The 21,018-nt window shown below is 37.6% G+C and overlaps 2 protein-coding genes across 3 annotated transcripts; one reads left to right on the top strand and one right to left on the bottom strand.

The window, feature by feature from the left end:
* The first annotated feature begins 1,019 nt into the window (after window positions 1-1,019).
* Window positions 1,020-11,939, top strand: fgf2 (fibroblast growth factor 2). Of its 2 annotated transcripts, XR_014537505.1 has the most exons (4): window positions 1,040-1,902; window positions 6,087-6,190; window positions 8,979-9,658; window positions 9,774-11,939. XR_014537505.1 is itself a non-coding variant. In XM_083566079.1 (3 exons), exons 1-3 carry the CDS (start codon window positions 1,737-1,739, stop codon window positions 9,162-9,164), a joined length of 456 nt encoding a protein of 151 aa, XP_083422205.1. In that variant the 5' UTR covers window positions 1,020-1,736; the 3' UTR covers window positions 9,165-11,939. The 2 variants fall into 2 exon arrangements, 1 of the variants encoding a protein (XP_083422205.1); XM_083566079.1 differs by having other exon boundaries at window positions 1,020-1,902; window positions 8,979-11,939.
* Window positions 11,152-20,690, bottom strand: nudt6 (nudix (nucleoside diphosphate linked moiety X)-type motif 6). Its single transcript, XM_083566071.1, has 5 exons — window positions 20,345-20,690; window positions 18,560-18,763; window positions 17,119-17,174; window positions 13,622-13,676; window positions 11,152-12,498 (listed from the first exon to the last, which is right to left on the bottom strand). Exons 1-5 carry the CDS (start codon window positions 20,598-20,600, stop codon window positions 12,119-12,121), a joined length of 951 nt encoding a protein of 316 aa, XP_083422197.1. The 5' UTR covers window positions 20,601-20,690; the 3' UTR covers window positions 11,152-12,118.
* Between the last annotated feature and the right edge of the window lie 328 nt (window positions 20,691-21,018).

The raw sequence follows: 21,018 nt of genomic DNA, 5'->3' as shown, positions 1-21,018 counted from the left end.
GTTGTTCGATAGGGTTGGAGCTCTCTAGCAGGAGATCTTCCACTCCAACCCATATAAAGCATATCTTCATGGAACTGGTTTTGTGCACAGGGGCATTTTATGCTCCTAATCCAATACAATTTTGTGGTAAAAGTGTGGGAAAGAAACTTACATGGTTGGAAAAGTCAGGTATCCAAATACTTATTCATATAGTGTTTTTGCTGAAATGTTAAATCTTGGTTGGTTATCTTGGGACCTGACTGGAAATAGGGGTACCTTAAGACTTTTAGGATTTCTTTGGATCTTTCTAGGTGGATAAATTGCCCAGGTAACCAAGGAGGTACCCACAGAGCTCACCCACTGTTGTGGCAAACCCTGCAAAGAGCTCTATTAAAAATAATGGCACCATTATGTCATTTTTGGAAGGTCAGTTTGAGTGCTCTCAAGATGATTCTGACCTGCATTGGTGTTTATATAGGGTTCGTGGAAGCATCATGACAGAAGATGTCTGCAGAGTACACATCATCATCATCGATTCCTCACAAACTGTTCAATAGTCCTCCATGCTGGATGAGATCCATTTGCACCAGAAACAGCAGGTTCAGAGCCATTTTTCCCCCAACAACCATCACGCTACTGAACTCACTACACCTCTAAGACGCTGATGTCTCACTCATGCTTTAGCGGTTTTTACCGCCTGTAATCATGCAGTTCCGCTCCACCATGTACATACATACCTACTGTAATAGCATTTCAGCAGCTGGTTACAGTAACATCATGACATGGCAATTCATCCAAAGTTCTGGGAATGTTCCTTTATTCTAATTCTATTCATGTTAAGTTAATGATGTGGTGTCACCTCTCAGGAAGTTGGTTACCGTCCTATGCTACCCCATGGCTAAAAACCTGGACATGATATTTGTAGAGAGCGGAAGGAAGAAAGGAGGGAGGGAGAGAGAGAGAAGGAGTGAGCGTGTGTTGCCTGAGGCTGATGGGGGCCGAGCGGGAGAACAAGAGTGTGCGCACATGTTCTCCAGCCTCTTTGGTGTAAACACTTTATCTCCAAAGGACAACAGGATGCACGCACTGGCACGCGCCTGAGGGCAGGCTCAGACTACCCCATCATCATCATCATCATCATCTTCACACTCATTTTTAACACAGTTCTTACTAGTCTGTGCTGAAATTTCATCCTTGTCTACTTCTTCCTCTGATTATCTCAATCGGTCTCTCTATCGTGTGCTTTTTTTTCGATTTCAACTCTTTTCTCTCTTCATATTACATTTTTTGTTTTTTCTTTGCTCTTATATTTCTTCATCTCTCTGTCTTCTTCATCAAACGCTGTTTCGGCTTCTCACTCATTCTCTTGTTCTCGCTCTCTTCCTCCTTTTCTTTTGTTTTTACATTATTTAGCTTTTCTCTCTTATTCTTGACATCATTTTCTCTTGATCTATTCTCTCTGTCCTGTCTTTAGTCCTTCCATCCCCCTCCCCTCTCTCTCTCACTCTATCTTTCTCAGTTGTAAGTTTAAACAGTGACCTGAGAGTTAACAGGAATCCTTCAGCAACTCCTGGATGAAAAGTAGGAGTGAGTGAGAACGACTGGAGGAGGAGAGGAGCGCAGGATTGAGGGGGGCGGTGTAGCTGAGAGGCCACAGAGGGGGGTTCCAGCGTTGCTAAGAGGGCCGGACAGAGCAGAAAAGAAGGAAGAAAAGAAGTGAGAGTGGAAACGAGAGAGGGAGAAAAAGAGAGGGAGAGATGGCGAGTGGAGAGATCTCCACTCTTCCCCCGGCTTCGGCCGACAGCTTTCCCCCGGGCCACTTCAAAGAGCCCAAGCGTCTGTACTGCAAAAACGGAGGGTACTTCTTGCGCATCAACCCGGACGGACGAGTGGACGGCATACGTGAGAAAAACGACCCCAACAGTAAGACTCCTTTTAAAAAAATACTGTAAAGGTACGAAACGAGAGATTGCTCTTAGGCCTCATGTCAGTGTTTACACTCGTTCACTCTGAGGAGATGGAGGGGGGAAAAATCAAACAGAAGGATGGAAAGAACTGTAAGGCAGAATGAGGGGGGAAGGAAAAGAGATAGACAGATCGAGTGATACTGAAAAAAGCACGAGTGTGAACAACAAAAAACAGAGCGAATGAACACTGAATATGAAAAGGGGGAAAAGAAGGAGAGAAGGAAAGTATGGTACGAGAGAATGAAAGAGAAACAAAAAAGAACAAGGGACTGAATAAAAGAAGGCAGGAGACAACAAGAATGTTAGCTTTTGAGGTAAGTGTTTACACTCTCTAGGTGAGTTATGGAGCAGAGTAACAGAGAGAGAAACGGTGGGGGGGTAGAAAGGGAGAAAGGGGGTAGATTGAGAGAGAGAGAGAGAGAGAGAGAGAGAGAGAGAGAGGGGCAATACAAAGCATCTTTATTCTGTAGCACGACAGGGAAACAAATCAGGCCCAACTTTCCGTCTGACTTCTCAATGTGGGATTTTGTCATTTAGACACAAGAAAAATATCTTTTTTTTTTAGACCAATTCTTGTTTCTGATTGGTCCGTCTGGGTTGATACATATTCTATATCAGCAGCCCTGACAATAGTTTTGCTGTAGGGCAAATCACAGGATTGTATTAATAACACGTTTGCTTGTTGTCCTTTGTACAATAACAGAGGGACCTTTATGATGGAAAAAAAATGACAACATGCTCTTATGTAACTTCCGAAAAAGCTTTGGAACGAGACACCAGTAGGTGTTTTCCCGCTTTGGGAAAGTCTTCACGATAAACCACATTCATGTTACGAATTGTCAATACCAAGAAAGGCTGAGGAGAAACAGGTGTTTATACCGGCTTTAATATACGTGATCACAGTACTGCAAGATTCAGTGCGACTAGAAATGGATAAAAAGTCATTTTTGAATATAGTTTGGATTATGGATAATATATGCTTCCTTCCTTTAATTCACAAACTCAGAGGCAATTGTATAGAACATCTTTGGATGCAGAAGAATGAAATTTTCCCCCTCATTAAAACTAGGAGACCCAAACCTGGTCCAGCATGACAATGTCCCCTGCATGAAGATATGCTTTATACGGCTTGGAGTGGAAGATCTCCTGCTATAAATCCTATTGGGATAAATAGGAATGCTCACTGCACCCCAGATCTCCTCACCTCACCTACATCAGTACCTAACATTGCTATTGTGACTGAAATCTGCACAAATCTCCACAAAACCTACAGGAACATCTCGGGTGTCCACAAACTTTTGACCACATCGTGTATTTGGGCATATAATTGGATTCAATGTCAGAATGTATTCCAGTCATATGTATGTCGTGAAAGTGCTGAGTATTTGGCTGTGAAGTTAGCATGCTTTGATCGGATTATAATCCTACATTCATTCGTTCATTCATTCCAGGTTAGTTCTTTAAATATGATTCATTCGCTCCCTTCATCTGTTCATTTCTTACTGATGACTAATGAACGACAGAGAGTGGGTGCAACATTCAGAAGGAGCAGTGTTTGTGTGTGTCAGTGTTTACAAAGATGTGGTCATGAAGTTTCTCGTGATTAAATGCCGTTAAAACATCAGCCGCACTCCATCACATGACTCATAGCAGGTGCTTTGCGTTCGCCGCGAGGGAGATAGAAATAGAAAAAAGAACAGAAAACACAGCAGATCGATAGATAAATATAGACGTGAGAGACGAGAGAGTGGGAGAGAAGGTAATGGAGGGAAAGGAGAGAAGGAAATGTAAAGATATAAAAAGGGACGGAACAAAGGGATAAACATAGAGAGAGTGTATGGAAAGGAAGACAGACAGACAGACAGACTAACAGAAATAGAAAACAGGAAAGGAGAGAGTCTGGAGGTGTGCAAAAAAGTGCAGGAAACAGCCTACTTAGATAGAGAGTACAAAAACAAAAACAAAATGAGGGAGGAAAAAATACAACTACATATACAATATCAGATGCTCTAAATAATATGCCTGATGATAAACCCATTACTGACAGGAATGGAAAGAGTCTCCACTCTCATTGTGTAAGTTAGAAGTAGAACTACTGATTTTGTGAAGGTATCAAAACATAATATTATATTTTATTATTAAAAGTGAAATTCATACAAAAAATTATTTAGATCTAATTATATCTATCTATCTATCTATCTATCTATCTATCTATCTATCTATCTATCTATCTATCTATCTATCTATCTATCTATCTATCTATCTATCTATCTATCTATCTATCTATCTATCTATCACAAAAGTACTTTTTATAGCAAGATTATTATAAGTATTTGTCTGTCTGTCTACTTGTCTAGGTCTGTTTTGTCTGTCTGTCTGTCTGTCTGTCTGTCTGTCTGTCTGTCTGGATTCTAAAATTATTGAAAATAAAGGAAAGAAATTCCTCAATAATTAAATGTGAACATTTTATATGTAAAAAAAAATCTGAACAAAACTGTACGCTCCAATCAGCTGCCTTCAATGTGACTACCTTTTTTCCCTAAAGAAAAATGACAATACTACAATATTCAAGAAAAGACACCCAGACATTGTGACATTTTTATCACAAAATTGCCCAGCCCATTAAAGTTTCATTATGCACATACGTTAAAATGTATATGTGGCACAGTCTTTAACATGAGCATGACTGACATTTGAGGGTTTTAAGCGTTGCTGGAGTTCTTGCAGCGAAAGAGAATATTCATGAGTTTAGAAACAAACTTTAAGTGAAGCTGGGACAGAATAAAGATCATCGTGTGTTTGCGGTAGTAGATTGGATTGGAGTCCAGCACACACACACACACCCACAGTTGCTGTTAACTCAGTGTTATGGAATTTACAAAATCCGCCTCACCGTTAGACGAGTCATTTCTTTCCCTTTCCAAATGTCTACAGCTGACGAAAACATTGTTCAATTAAAAAAAAAAGGACACAGGACACTGAATTCCAATCTGGCGTCACTCTGGAGTATTTTTTTTCTTAAATCGGTTTCATTTTATCCTTTCATACCACAGTAAAATGACAATATTTTTTTGCTCAAAGTATGATTCATTATACTTTATCCATTTACGCTTACATTTAATGCTAGGGGACATCCAGCAAAACAAGCCTAATTCCGGTAATCACTTGTTATAACAGCTATAAACATTTCCTTTTTATTCTTATCAGTTTGTTACTGATAAATGGCAGTACATCCCTTTACAGTGCTGCCCTTTCCTTTAAAGTTACAGCTTTACCTCTGACTTTCAGAACCAAGCAATGAAACTGAAGACCCCTTCTACAAATTGAAACAGGAGACTCCTTCTAAAAGACGCTTTTCTTTAAAACCAGAATTACTGTCCAATCAAATTTGAGAATTCAGCATCAATGAACGGTAGATCATGTATTGTATCAATAAAACTGTAAAAGTAGGCAGCATCCTCGGTCATGCAAGATACACTATATGGATTTAAAACTTCCCGACAAAAGTATTGGGACACCTGATATGCCATATGTGCTTCCCTTCTCTTGAACTAGGAGACCCGAACCTGTTCCAGCATTTCAATGCCCCTGTGCACAAAGCCAGATCCATGAAGCTATGCTTTACCTGGGACGGAATGAAAGCTCTCCTGCGATTGAGCACTGATTTTGGAACGCCGGTTACACCAGGGCTCCTCACCTCACCTCACCCACATCAGTACCTGACTTTTCTAATATGATCGAATGAGCATAAATCTACATAAAGTCTGGTGGAACATCTTCCCAGAAGAGTGGAGGTTATAATACCAGCAAATGGGGGAATAAATGTGGAATGGGAAGTCCAAAAAAATCATACCAATCTTATGCTCCGTCTACAAACCTTTGTTTATATACTGTATGTGTGATCTCTAAAATTTGTTAGCGAGCTAGTTGTTTACCTTGCTAGCTGCTTACTTACTTGTTTATTTGCTGGAGGAATTGAGCAGCTAGAAGTAAACATGTTCCTTGACAACGATATTATAATATTGTAAATTTGATGAAATGCTGAGCAGGTACTTTTGAAGAAAAACTAGAGCAATGCAATTTGTTTTCGTTTGTTTTTCTCAACTAACTTCATTCTTCTTTTTTTCTTGTTTCCTTCAGTCCGGCTTCAGCTCCAGGCGACCGCAGTAGGAGAGGTCGTCATTAAGGGGATCTCGACTAATCGCTTCCTTGCCATGAGCTCTGAGGGGAGGCTTTTCGGAACGGTGAGTCCACAAACAACGATTCGAATTGCGCATAGCCATGAACAATTTCCTATTTTCTGCGATCCTGTAAAAGCAATTAGAAAACACTTGGAGTGTGTGCTGTTGAGAGGAAATAGTCAATAGCAGGGTGGTGTGATGCAACTCTGGCTAGCATGGACTTACACGGTGAGATGTAATTGCACACTCTCTATCCAGGGACTCTCTATGATAGACACCCTAAGGGGAAACCTTATTCTTGTGCATGCTTGGCTGTTTACTATGTTTGGAGAAGAGAATCCCCACTTTTTACAAAGTGTTTTTCACTTTTACCTCAGTAATTGTAACTTCGATGACCACTGTGTCACAACCCACTACTGGGCCATGAAAGTGGCTACTTGTGTGTTTAGAGACTCGTAGTGTAGAAGCTAGAAACAAATAAAAAATGTAATTTTACTCGATTTTTGACACATTGCCCAGTCCTAGTTCAAAACAAATAGCATACTCCGACTAAATACTCACCAAACAAAGCCCACTTTGGCTCTTTAGCACACCCACTAATTGCACACATAAGTTAGGAGCTGCAGTATTGTTCACACCCAAGGAAATATGAGGGAAATTTACCAGCTGTCTGGTAGTTAAGTTTCCCCATTTTGGTTTACCTTCCGTTCACCAGAAACCACATCGTTCTCCAGAACGTTCTCGTGTGTGGTAGTTATTTATTTGTAATATTAAATAGGGCCTGCTGTGAACATGACGTTTCACCACACACACACACACACACAATGGCACATTGACGCAACCTGGCCACTTTGCCATTATAAGGCTTCCACAGGATTCATTTTACCCACGGAATAGAAAACCCTTATTCATGATTTTCTGCTAATCACGGTTGTATAGAGTGACTACTTGACCCCTTTTTGTCAGCAAGGCGTTCCCAAAGTGGACGTTTGTTTTTGAAAACTGTAGACTGACAAACAGAAAGTATAAAAAGATCCTAGGAATTAGTTTGAAAAGAACATGAGCTGAACCCTTGACAACGGTTGCCTGGTTAGCATGAGACCATCTTCTATTGTTGTTTGGAATGGTGGAAACATTACTTTGTCTTAGAAGGTAATGATAATAAAGACTCCTTCCCAAATATACTACAAAAATGTCTAATTATTAAAAAAAAAAATCCCTGTGCTGACTGGATAATGTCCTGAAGGAGTAAAACTACAAATGTCCTCTGTGTGTTGTTTGTTGAAGGATTGTAAATGTTTTTGAAAGCTCTGATTTGAACCTAATCTAGATGTGAACAAACAAGAGTTTAGGGAAATAATATCAGGACTTATCTCAACGTAACGGCCTCAAAATACCATTAGTTTTAACGAAATTTTGATTCAGGTTTATGATTCACTTTTCTGTTGTATGGAGTATGGCTGATACGTCACAAAAACAGATTGAAAAATGTGTGTAATGGTTGAGACAGTGATGTTTTCAATGACTAAACTTTTGTTTTGAGGTATATTTGGAAGGAGGCTCCATTATTAGTGCCTTCTAAAACTCAAAGTGATGGAAAAAAAAAACAATGGAAGATGGTCTCATGCTAACCAGACAATCATTGTTTTCTGTTTTGCGTCAAAAGAAAGCTTGTTCACAGCCACCTGGACTTAATAGTTAAAAGCTGCTCTGATGTGAGTGAGAAATTGGTTTCATGAATGTTTAAGAACATTAAATGCTGATAAAAGTAAAGCAGACTGTTTAATAATAATAATAGAAAAATAAAGTGTACATTTCAGTATCATGCGCACTGCCAGAGAAACAAATCATTTCTGAAGATATCAAATATATTTTTTCATTTCTCCAATTAGTATTCTCTAAGAAACTGGTGGAAAATTCCTGTAAATCAGGTGTAGTATGAAGTCAACTAATAAACTCTAGAGACTATTATAACAATTAGCATTAGTAAGTTTAGCCATAAAAGCTGATTTTTTTAGTGATTCACTGTTTTTTTTATTTTTTTATTCATTAACATGACTTCATATGACATTTTCAATATAAACCTGAATTCAACCGATTTTATAGATTTTTTCCATATCAAACCGTTTTAAGACATACAAGTTTATCTAGCTAGCTCTCAATGTTGAGCCCTCTTTGTGTTTATGTGCATGGAGCTACACAGCTGTCCAGAGCAGGTACAAATACATGACTGCTGCACACACACACGAATTTAGTCATCATGACTGATGTGTTTTACAATGTAACAGATGTACCTTTACACACAAACAAGGGCAAACACTTCATGTTAGCCTGAGAAAAGCAGCTGGTAGGAAATTCCTTTGAACCCACTGTGTGTTCTGATAAAACCGAAACAACAATTACATTCTTTTTATCTTCTTTTCTTTCTTTTTTAAAATCTTCATGTTTAGAGTGCCCTTCACTAATGTTGGCACCCTTTGCCATATATGAGCAAAGACAGGCTGAATATATTACAACTCTGAGTCTTTTCCTCTAATGCCAAATGAGGTTGGGGAATGAATAGCTAAGGGGCTTAGGACCATTCCTCTATACAAAATCTCTCCAGGTCCATCATAATTTAAGTTCATTCTGGGGACTCTCCTCTTCAGTTCACCCCACAGGTTTTTATAGGGTGTCAGGAGACCATGATGACCAGAGAAAGACCTTCACCACTTTAATCACACTGTATTTGACCACTTCCATATCCTATACAATTGTGTGTCTCTAACTTTGTGGTAAAAAACTCACATATGGCTTAAAAAGTGATTTCGAAATCATAATATATCAATTTTTCTTTCTCTTTTCAACTCAGAAACGAGCAACAGACGAATGTTATTTCTTCGAACGCCTAGAGGCAAATAACTATAACACATACAGATCACGGAAATATCCTAACTGGTACGTCGCGCTAAAGAGGACGGGACAGTACAAGAGCGGAGCGAACACAGGACCTGGACAAAAAGCTATCCTCTTCCTCCCAATGTCAGCCAAGAGCTAAACAGCATCTGTGTGAGTTTTTATTTGTTTATGTGAAAACAAATGTTCATCTTTATTTTTAATTTTTTTGGTCAAAGAAATGTTGAGCTTATTAACTTATCACAGTGCTTTTACCTGCTTATCACTAATGAATTATTTTTAGAGGTACGTTGCATTCATTGCTTAAAATGTAAAATATTTAAAAGATGCCTCATTAATAGTTTATTGCTGTCATTTTTTTTTTTTTGGGTGTTTTTTGGGTTTGTTGAGCTCTTGAACAACATGTATGTAAAATCAGTGTATAATCCATCAGTGGCTTCATCCAACATTATGGTTTGACTCTGAGAACTCCATGAATCACTACATGCTTTTCAAAATCAACAAGAGAGTTAAAGAAAATGATATGATATTTATTTGTGCAAATGGCTCCAGAGTGGACATTTCTTCCCAAGAAAAGACCGCCAATGAAATTTCTTTTGAATTCCAGGTTAGGATTAGGATGTTAGATTGGATATTGTGCAAATTCAACAACTTCTAATCACCAGTTTCACATTGTGAACATTTAAAATATAATTTTAAAAACATTGTAAACTTTTATGTTCATTAAAATTTTACATTTTACCTAGAAAAGGGGAAAAGTGCTGAACTGACAAAATCATTGTTGCGATTAAACCCTAGTGGTGAGTTTTGTAATTGAATGGTTTGTAATTGTGTAAAATGAAAATGTTTCAGAAATATAATCCTTTATTCTGAAATTCTAACTACTGAAACTAAAATTTCATCTTACAAAGTCAAGTAGCCAAAAGTCTTTGCTAAACATTGAACCAAAACAGGGTGATGTTCCACCATCTGCAGCCAATCAGTGTCACTAAAAGAGGGTCAACAGGAAGTGCTCCGTCTGTAATCTTATCTTGGAGCTCTGTGATCTCTCTGTTTTTCTGCTCATTGAAACAGAATCTTGAATGAAACGCACAGTCGTCATGCTAATCCAAAAGGTTCTCTGGTGAACTTTTAGCAAAACTGAACAGATTTTTAACATTGGATGATTCACCTACTGTTGGAAAGGTAAACATATTTAGACACGGCTTGAAAGTTGTGTTGAAACAATTTGACCGTGTCCAACTGAGTTTTTAAACAGTTTTTTAATACTTTAACAACATTAACTTCAACCTTCAATTGCAAGATTAAGTGTTTACCAAAAATGCTTGTAAAAATATGCTTAGTTGTGATCTACATCAAGTACCAGACATTCGAATACATATGTAATAATCCAAAAAAAAAACCAACCTCAAAAAGGTAACACATTTCTGAAAGAATCATTTTAATTGACAAATATTACCTTTTTTATTTTTATTTGTGAAAGCCTCTTTGTTTATGACTGCAGCTCCTCTACCTTTTTAACGAATGTCCTGACTAAATAATGTGATTTTAAAAATGCTGCTTATATATATAAATTCTAGCTTTTAGTGTGTATAGATCAGTTGTGTTGTACATTACATTTAATATGAGAATAATGACACTAAACATTGGCTATGTATGTAGTAAAACTCTTCAGAATTGCAATATATATACACAAACATTCTTTGACATGACTGTACATTCACAATTGACATTAAATACTGTATTTAATGTAGTCCAAACAGTTCAGGTAATCAATGATTTCTTCCTGCTTGTGAATCATTTTGAAAGGCATTTTCCAGGAATATATTGAAATCCAGTTATCAATAAGATTCAATTTTTTTGTTTTTTTTGTTTCCACATTTCAGACATAATAGTAATAGAAAAACAGAGAAGGTTAAATCAACATTTTGAACTTCATAATGTAATCATGTTAATACAAGTTGAAACTATATAATGTATATATATATATTTAAACTGAATTAATCTGTGTGTTATTGTATTTATTACTACGGGAAAATTGATGGAAAAAAATGACCCATGCTGTAATAAGAAGACAAGCAACAGCGTGAAGTGTTTTTTTTTTATTTTTTTTTTTATTCAATATTGTAATATTATTAATATAATGTATAATATATAACATTTAAGCATAATTTATATTTCAACAATGACAAATATTTTTATTGTACTGTTTATAGTTATTATAGTATTTAATGTTTATCATTGAACACAGCAAAACTTAGTAGTGTCCATTAGTAAAAAGTACTTTGAATGATGGCGAACTTAGAATTTGTGTAAACATATTTTTTTATTAATAGGTTTACATTTTTGTATGTTGAGTTCTTGCCATATAAGTCTGTTTGCATTCGTAATGTAACAAGGCAATTTGTGGTGGGATTTAATGTACAGCTGGAATTCCTGTTAAAGTTGCTGTCAGAAATGAAATCAACACATTCTGACCAATCAGAACAGATGTAATGTATCTACCGGTTTGTTCATACACTATATGGTTTGCATGGGTTAAAGTGGAAGATCTCCTGCTTGGACCTTAACGCTATTGAATACCTTTTGGATAAATTGGAACGCTGACTGCATCCCAGGCCTTCTTACTTCACCAACATCAGTACCTGACTTTACTAATACTGTTGCTGAATAAGCACAAATCTCTACAAAATCTAGTGGAACATCTTCTCAGAAGAGTGGAGGATATTAGCAGAGCAAACAGGGACTAAATGTACAACAAACTATAGTAATCTTCTGGTTAATTGTCCACAAACTTTCTATATAATGTACATTTTGTCCATTAATTCCTCATAAGAAATACTTATATAAAATTAATCTAAAAAAAAACTAATACTTGCTTGAGGAAGAAATAAATGAGCAAACATCATAAAATGTTTTATGCCCGTAGCTGAAAAAAAAGGAAAAGTATTTATTATTATTTAGTCAAGTTCAAATAAAATGACCCTATTCCAATCTTTTTAAATTTAAATGGCTATCAAGTTTAATTCTTCTATCGTTTAAAAAAGGCCTCAAGGAAAACAGGCACCTTATTGTATCTTCGACGCAATGAGAGATTTATGTGTACTGCTCAGGAATCTTCCTGTGGTAAATCTGATAGACTAATCCAGTGTACAAGGCAGGCAGCTCTTCAATGCTCAAATCGACGCTTTCGAATCCGTTTTCCAGTCCGTACAGAAGCAATTTGGTGATGCGGCTCGTTATGGGTGCGGCGTCGCTAACTTTTGCCAATTCCGCCAAATCCATCCACTCGCAACGTAAACACTCGTGCCTGCAGAAGTTGATCTCGTACGTCACAGGAGACAGACGGCAGATCAGATACATGTCCGAGTTCCCAAATGCCCCGGGGTGGTGGTGCTGCTGACGGATGCTCAGGAGAGATCGGAATTCAGATCGGACGCCGGTTTCCTCGAAAACTTCGCGTACTGCGGTGTCGCCTATTTCGGGCCAAAAGTCAGTCAATCAATAAACAGGTATCAAATAATGATTTACTAATGTTAATCGAGACTTCACTTTGTTTATTGGTATAAAATAGTTGCTATTAGAAGTTTACGTAAGTAATTTTTTCGAATGCGTAAAAATAATTCACAAATTTCTGTCAATCTATCTCATTTACTTGGCTCACCAACTGGCCATGATAGTTTGCTACATGATACCAGCGATTGTTTTTTCTTCTTAAAAAAGAAAAACCTGCTCCAGCATGGCAATGCCCCTGTGCACAAAACCAGTTTCATGAAGATATGATTTACATGGTTAGATTGGTGGAAGATCTCGAGTGGCCTTCAATAGAGCTATTGAAGCCTGTTGCACACTTTTGGGGTAACTGCACCCCAGGTCTTCTCACCTACATCACTACCTGACTTTACTAACACCCTTGTATATGAATGAGCTCTATTAACTCTAGTAGAACATTTTCCCAGAAAAGTGAAGATTAATTATAGCAGCAAATAAGGACTAAATGTAGAACGGAACGTTCAGAAAGCATATACCAAACTTATGGTCAGGTGTCCACAAACTTTTTTCCATATAGGGTACAATATGAAAAATATGAAAATACCATTTCTGAAGAATCAAAAATATATTCCAATCGACCATTTCGTTATCATTTCAAATAAGACCCCACATTTCCATTGAAGTCAACGTACTGAATGTGTGTTCTGCTATAGGTTTATCCTTTAAGAGAGAAGCAGGAAATGGTTTAGCGTCGGCATAACGGATTGTTTGTATAATTTGGCTCTAATGAGGTCAAAGCTGCATCAAAACTCTAAACATCTGGATTGAACTTGGGTTATCTTTTCCTTGAACTCCAAAACAAATAGCATGGAATCCTTTTAATGTGTAAACGGTTATAAAGATTTTTCATGCATAAACACTTTTTTAAATGAAAACTGTAAACATGGACTTAGATAATATTTAATGGGGGTTAAAAGGTTCGGGAATGCAGTATTGATGTAAATGTTCAAAAAATGTTGCTATCTGCATAAATTACAGACTAGAGACAGATCGCACAATATATTGTTGAAACGGATTAAAATTTTATAATGTTGTTGTGCTACTTACCGATATTTTCACTCGGATTTGACAATCCACCAGGAAACTTCCACATATTCTTAGCCTGAAATACACAAATAAACAATATTATGTTTAATAAAATTATAAAATTGTATCATTTATTTTCTTGCTAGCATAGATTTTTCATTCATTTTACATTTTAAAATCTTTTTTTTTTTTTTTTTTTACTTATATGCATATGCTTTTCTTTCTATGCATTTAACATAGAAATATATTTATATTTGTTTTAGTTTAAAACTTGTTCTACTGAAGTGTAAACTTGTAAACATGTTTGTTGAGTCATATTTAACACCAAACCAGAACAAAATGCTGCTAGTTGTAAACTATAATTTAGTTCTCACTTGATTAGTCCTTTACATTCACAATTAAATGCTTGTTTTTTAATTTTTAATTTTATTTTTTATTAAAGCTATGTAAATTTGTACTTCACTTCTGTGTATGTTTCGTTTTTTTTTTTCCTCTCATATGGAACAATAAAAAGTATTTTTGTGGGGAAAATCAATATCTGTTGTTTTCTATTTTAAGGCTTTTAATTGTGTTTGAATATAATATATATATCATTGTGTAATTAAATTCTGTTAACTCAATTAACCTAATAAATATATATACTCATGTTCAAAATTCTACATTCTCTCCTAGTATTTCTATACATATATGGACACATATGGCTGAAAAAGTTCAGGTGTTACAATAATTTTGTCCACATAATGTATTAGGTTATAAAACGACATGCTAATCTATAGTTTGTTAACAGGGTAAAAAAACCACACACACACACACACACACACACACACACACACACACACACACACACACACACACACACACTATTATTAAGTATTCTCTCTGTAGTTCCTGTCACTGGGTAATGTTTTCCAGATTTTTCCATCCCTCTATACTTGGCAAGATATTTACCCCAGATAAGTAATTGTGTGTGTGTGTGTGTGTGTGTGTGTGTGTGTGTGTGTGTGTGTGTGTGTGTGTGTGATCTTTAATGCTTTACTTCTTCACAAACTCGATTCTCTATGGTCAATGTTTAACAGGGTAAAGTTTAATAAATGATGAAAGACTAGCTTACTTTTTAGCTAAATAAGCATTGTAGCACATGTGTATAAAACACACATCCATGCTCCTTTTTTGGTTTTATGCAACAAACTGGATAATATAATAGTTAATTTTTGACATTTCTTGCCATCTCGATGTGCTTTAGACAATCAATTGTCTTGTGCAGACAATAGCCCTATAAGTGCTACTACAACAACTGTACAAATCCATATTATGGCAAGAAACGAGAAAAGTCCATCATTGCATTAATAAATGAAGGGTAATCAATCAAAAAGAAATCTCAGGAACTTTTAATGTTGTAAAACAATGAAACGCTATGATGGCTCTTAGGAAGACTATTGCAGGAAGGGAAGACCATGAGCTACCTTTGCTGCAGAGGATACGTTTATTAGAATTACCAGCATTAGAAACAGCTGATTTACAGAAATGCTCCACAGAGTTCAAGTGGCAGACTTATTTCAACATCCGTTGTGCAGGAGACTGCGTGAGTCAGGCAATCATGGTCGAATTATGGCAAAGAAACCGTTACTTCTGAAGAACAACAAGCAGAATAGAACACGTTTGTGCCAAGAAACACAAGGACTAGACATTCGATCAGTGGAAAACTGTCCTCTGGTCTGATGAGTCCAAGTTTGAGATTTCTGGTCCGAAATGCTGTGTCTTTGTTAGACGAACAGAGGGCAAAAGGACGGTTCCTGAATGTGTGGTTCTCATTGTAAAGCATGGAGGAGGAGGTGTGATGGTGTGGGGCTGCTTTGCTGGTAACACTGTTGGTGATTTAGTCAAAATTTAGGGCACATTTTACCGGCATTTTGCAGCGACATGCCGTCCTATCTGTTTTGTACTTTGTGGGACCATCATTTGTTTTCCAAAAGGACAATGACTCCAAACAAACATGTGGGTTATGGAATAGCTATTTGTTCAACATGGGGTGCGATAGAGTGCTGGGTCAGATGACCTGGCCTCCACAATCACCCAATCTGAACCCAGTTGAGGCGGTTTGGTTTTATACTGGAGAGTGAAGGAAAAGCAGCCAACATGTACTCAACACCTCTGGGAACTTTGTCAGGATTGTTGGAAAAATATTCGAGTTGACTACCTCATAAGGCTGACTGTGAGAATACCAAGAGTGTGCAGAGCGGTCATGGAAGCCAAAGGTAATATGACGAATCAATATTATAAAAACCTATGCTGAGATGTTTATTACATTTTTGTTTACTGCGGACATTCATACGTGTTTTCTCATAGATATCCGTATGTACAAATATAATATAAATGAACTAAAATCATAAAAAGACAAAAATAGACAAATTTTATGATCGTGTCCTTCATCACAAAACCTAAAGACTAACCTTTTCCTTATACAATCTTCATATATGCTCTTTGTATCTCAAAATGGGGTTGATTATAAAGTTACAAATAACACCACACTTTTCCATCACGGTTTCGTTTTTCACTTAAATTGTGAATCATCCGACACCCACGCGTGCACCAAAAGCACCTAACAATTCGAAAATATTTTGACTCTGCTGAATCATGCAAGGCTGATGGCAGATTCCGTCATTCGGTACCGCTGATGGATCAGAGCCAGGTTACAAACAGTAAATACCCAAAGGTGGGCAAGTGAACCAGATAAAGGTGGCAATACACAGATATGTGTGGAGGCAGTCTGGGAAAACCCTCGATGTAATCCAATTTTTACTAGACATAGTTACTCTTTTGGATGTTCGCTATATGGAAGAGTTGATTTTTGAAGACGCCATTCTACATTTAGTCCCCATTTGCTGTTATAATAACCTTCTGGGAAGACGTTCCACTAGATTAAATGTGTTTGTGGTGATTTTATGTTCATTCAGCCACAAGATCGGTAGTAAAATCAGGAGCTGATTAAAGGGGATGGGATTACGTGGTCTATAGCACGCCACTGGAGATCTTCCACGGAGCTGGCACTTCGGTATAAGTGTGTCACACTGCCCTGTGTCCAGTTTTAGAAAAGACTTAGCTTTGGGGGTGTAAATAAGCAAAAGGGGGGGAATGTTATGCTAAGACTATAGTGGAGGGACTTCGTGGTGCTGAAAAAGTGAGGAATGGGAACGATTAGCAGTAAAGTCTATATTCCAGTGGGTATAAAGAAGTCAGTGAGCGTGCTGGGAAAGCGAAACAAGGTGTTGCAGTCAACTTTGCTGTGTGTGTGTGTGTGTGTGTGTGTGTCTCCTCCATTTCCTAGATATCTTTGCCAAATGGTTCATGTTTACACACTGCTTGTTGACCAGCCTAAATTAAGCTAAGGTATCGGAGATCTCGATGACGTCAATGACTTTTGCGACCAAAAAAAAAAAAGAATGTGGCACATAAATGAACCTTGTGTGTAAGCGTGTGCGACCAAGAAAAAAATTAAAGAAAGCATGAATGTTCTGTACCCTGTTCTTGTCTTGAACAACAAGGACTTTTCCATTGGACTGGTTCACAACAGCACCTTTAAAAAAACAACAACAAAAGAGACATGGTGGACCCACTTTGTATTAGCGTATATGTGAGAAATCAAGTTCCTCTCTGTGACTGCAGTAGATTTGGAAAAAATTATTGAATTGATTAATCAATTCTACATCTAATGGATGAAAACTAGGAAGTAATTGGCTTTTAATGTAAAAAATATATATATATATATGAAGCTGGTAATTTGGTAGTGAAGGTGCTGAAAGGGATGGTGTTCATTAATTCAGTTCGTTCATTAGGTAAAAATGTCCTCAAAAGGATAGTATAAAATGTGTGTGTGTGTGTGCTGTAGAGTGATAAAGTTTTTATCCACCTCTTCGCTAAGAAACATGTTCCAACATGCCTCTACTATGCATACGCATGCTCTCAATCTCTCTTTCTCTCACTCGCTCTCTCGCCTCTGGCACCCTCTGCTGTTCAAATCATAGCATTGTGTGTGAAATCCTATACAGATGGTTACAGAGTTACGATGGTTCGACTTACGATGACGTGAGCGATACAACAAAATTGTAAAAATATCAAAAAGACGGAAAGACGTCAGTCATAGCATTATCTTCGACTCACAATATTTTTGACTTACGATGAGGTTGTCCTCAAGTATGCCCACTGTAAGTAGAGAACTTCCTGCACATGACTTTTTTTTATGTGAACACAAAAATGCAATATTTTTCACCTTTGAGGTGAAGCAAGATGAAGAAAATTGATAGAAAAAAAACGGTTTCAGAATAAAAAAAGAAGTAAGAAAGAAACTGGCAAGAGCAGCAGGAGGACCGGAAAGTGGCAGTCGTATCAGCAATCCTATTGGTCCGTACCAAACTCTTCAGGTGAAAAGATAAAACGAAGTGGTGGTGCGTGCGATCCTTAGAACAGTATACCTACAGTGAAGCATGGTGGTGGGAGCTTCATGATATGGGTCTATTTCTTCTTGAAGCCAAATATATATATATTCATCTTACTGCCCAAAAAACTAAATCTGGGCATTTTAAATAAGACAATGGACAACAAGATAAAAAGAATTGGTAGCTCTTAAACATTGACCTTTTGTCTTCTTGTCCATTGCCTTGTTGAAAAGATGCACTTCCAGATGAAAAGTAATTCGTTCAAATCCGAGCAAAGCTGCCACTCCTGGACCCTTGAGCAAAGGCCTGAAGTAAAAAAAATCCCATTATGACCTGAAACACGTAACAAGAGGAAATAAAGAAGGCCTTGTTTGACCAGGCCAAGCTGTTGTCTTAAATCCCTATGGACATTTATGAAAGATTTCGGAGCTGCAAATCCATCAGACGGCCTCTCATATCCTTGGAGGAGCTGAGGACGATTTGTCAAGTGGAATGCCACCACAATGTTGTTTATCTGTGCACTAACCTGCAACTCCGACCTGGTGGGTCGCGTAGTTGGGCAGACGGCTCTCTCCGTCCCCCATCCACAGACTGAGCACGGCCTCGTCCTGGACCGCGTGGTGGAAGGCAAATCCCTGCTGTGCTGCGGTTTCCGCTAAACGACTTTGCCAAATTGGAACACGCAGCCAGACAGCCACATGGCCCTCAGAGCGCCACACGCACACAGACTCTAATAGACACACAAAATACGCAAACCTAATATAAGATTTTGAACCACAGAACTTATGAATTCTTCATTTCAAATGGTCTCGGGAAAAGTCTGATCGTCCGCCTGAGGAAAACCACAGCGAAATGGGTGTATGGCGTACCAAAATGCTCAGCACAGCAGGGAAAGTTGATTTCTGGGTATTATAGCGACGTCGTGTGATATCGCCGACCCCCGGAAACGAGCGGAATCGGCATTTTACTAAGATATAAGCATGCGTGCGAACAAGTTGAATTACTTTACGCTCTTTGCATCGTTGACCGAATTTTTTCCAGGAGTCATTCTGGTAAACTTGTGGGTGTCGGATAAATCCCGTCAACAATACACCCCTAAGTTACTTAATAACCATGTTGTAACATAAAGTTTAGATGTATTGAACCATAAACATCCATAGGGTTGCACAACTCGTTCATTTGTACGTAATTTTTGTATAAACCAGCCATACATTTCTTTTCTCCACAAGTAAGGTGGTCATGTTACACAGAAAACCGTTTGCGCTGCTTCCTGTGTGTTTAGGTTGAAGTTTCTATTTAATCATATTTCAGCAGAATCAGTAGCATACAGTGCAATGCTGCTTAAAGCTGTTGCTTCAACCAATCAGATTTCAATCTGGCGCCATCTAGCAGGCGTACAATGTACTACGTCTACATTTTCAAGTCCTTTGAGAGCGCGTTGGTCGGCCCTCACAACCCGCATCCGTAGCAAACTGCACAAGCTCGAATACATTTGTGTGGATTGAATAGATTTGGTCGCAGTTACACTTATATATTAGATTACATATATTATATACGTATGTTTTTAAGAAGGACATCGTGAGGGAGGGTCGACCAAAACGGTAAAAACTTTTTTGTCATTGACTAGTTATACTTTTGCGTTTTCTTTCCTGTAGATTTTGCACCAAACCGCAAAACTTGCCTAGTTTTCATATCCCCAAGAAATCTGTAACGCACAGACAAAATGCACAGAAAACTCTGGGTCATTTTATGAGGGTAATATCGAAGCTTCCCCTGGAGATGATGTATGCGGGCGGTGCAGTTGCGGCTCCAGTGAAACGAGACCTGTCGAATTGTGTTTATTCGATTTTCTTGCTTTGGAACATGCCATTCATTCCCACTTTATAAAACTCTCGTCTGTTATACTGCGTCTTTCTATAATATTGATGGTTACTACAGATGTGACATCATAATGATTGTATTAAGAAGTGGATCGATTCAGGCGGAAACCCAGAAGTACTAACTAATCCTTTCCAGACTTTTACCTAAAGTATACACATTTTTTGTTGGTCTGGGTTTCTTCAGAAGATCTGTGATTCCTAAAGGAAAGAGTATTATACTGCAACCCTGCACCTTCGAAATTATTTGGAAAATATGATCATTTGCATCACTTTGACAAAAACAGGCACAAATTTTATAGTCAATTTGTACCGTTTTTATCTTCATTTAAACCCTGTGAATGTTTATCAACACTGTTAGATGGTATTTCACACTATAGGTCTGAGATATATTATTATTATTATTATTATTATTATTATTATGGTTTATTCACCACGCAGCAGCTCACTGAACGCGGCCTGGGTGACGTCAGCGGGCAAGTGGCGCACCGTCACGCCGCCGTGCGCGTCCACTGAGGCGGCCAGAGGGGCTCCGGGACCCCGCTGTTGGTTCTGGTGCTGGTGCGTCGCGTAACCGGAGAAACGGCTTAGAATCCCCCAAGCACTGCGACACGGATGTCGGGTGAGGAATTTCCTAAAAAAAGGAAGAAACCCGCGGCTAAAAGGAGCCATTAAGAAACACACCTGCATCCAAAACACAAACAGTAAATAAATATACACAAATAAACAAGTCGACTGTCGACGTGCAAGTAAAGGCGTAAAGTTTCGAGTATAATGCGCCTTCTATTTATATTAAATACACAATGTTTAATTCCAATGTGGTTTTTTATTATCAGAATATTAAAAAGTCCAGCTTGGATTTATCTCTATACTTATCTCATTTTTTATCTTTTTAATTTGTTTTTTTTTTACCCAATAAACTGTAATTTGTTCCAGATTTGATTGAACCCAATTTTTTTTTGTCATTTATTCATTTCAAGCTTTATATTAATATAATAACGATGCATATCTATGGTTAATATGTTTTATTGTGATTATATCTTCAAAACTTAAAAAAAAAGTATATATTTAAAATATAAAGTCGAAAAGTCTAAAAAGTCGTATTGGT

Source organism: Silurus aristotelis (assembly GCF_946808225.1).
Source record: "Silurus aristotelis genome assembly, chromosome: 17".
Lineage (NCBI taxonomy): Eukaryota > Metazoa > Chordata > Actinopteri > Siluriformes > Siluridae > Silurus > Silurus aristotelis.
The sequence above is the reverse complement of the archived record's forward strand: the minus strand, read 5'-3'. Positions and strand labels throughout refer to the sequence as shown.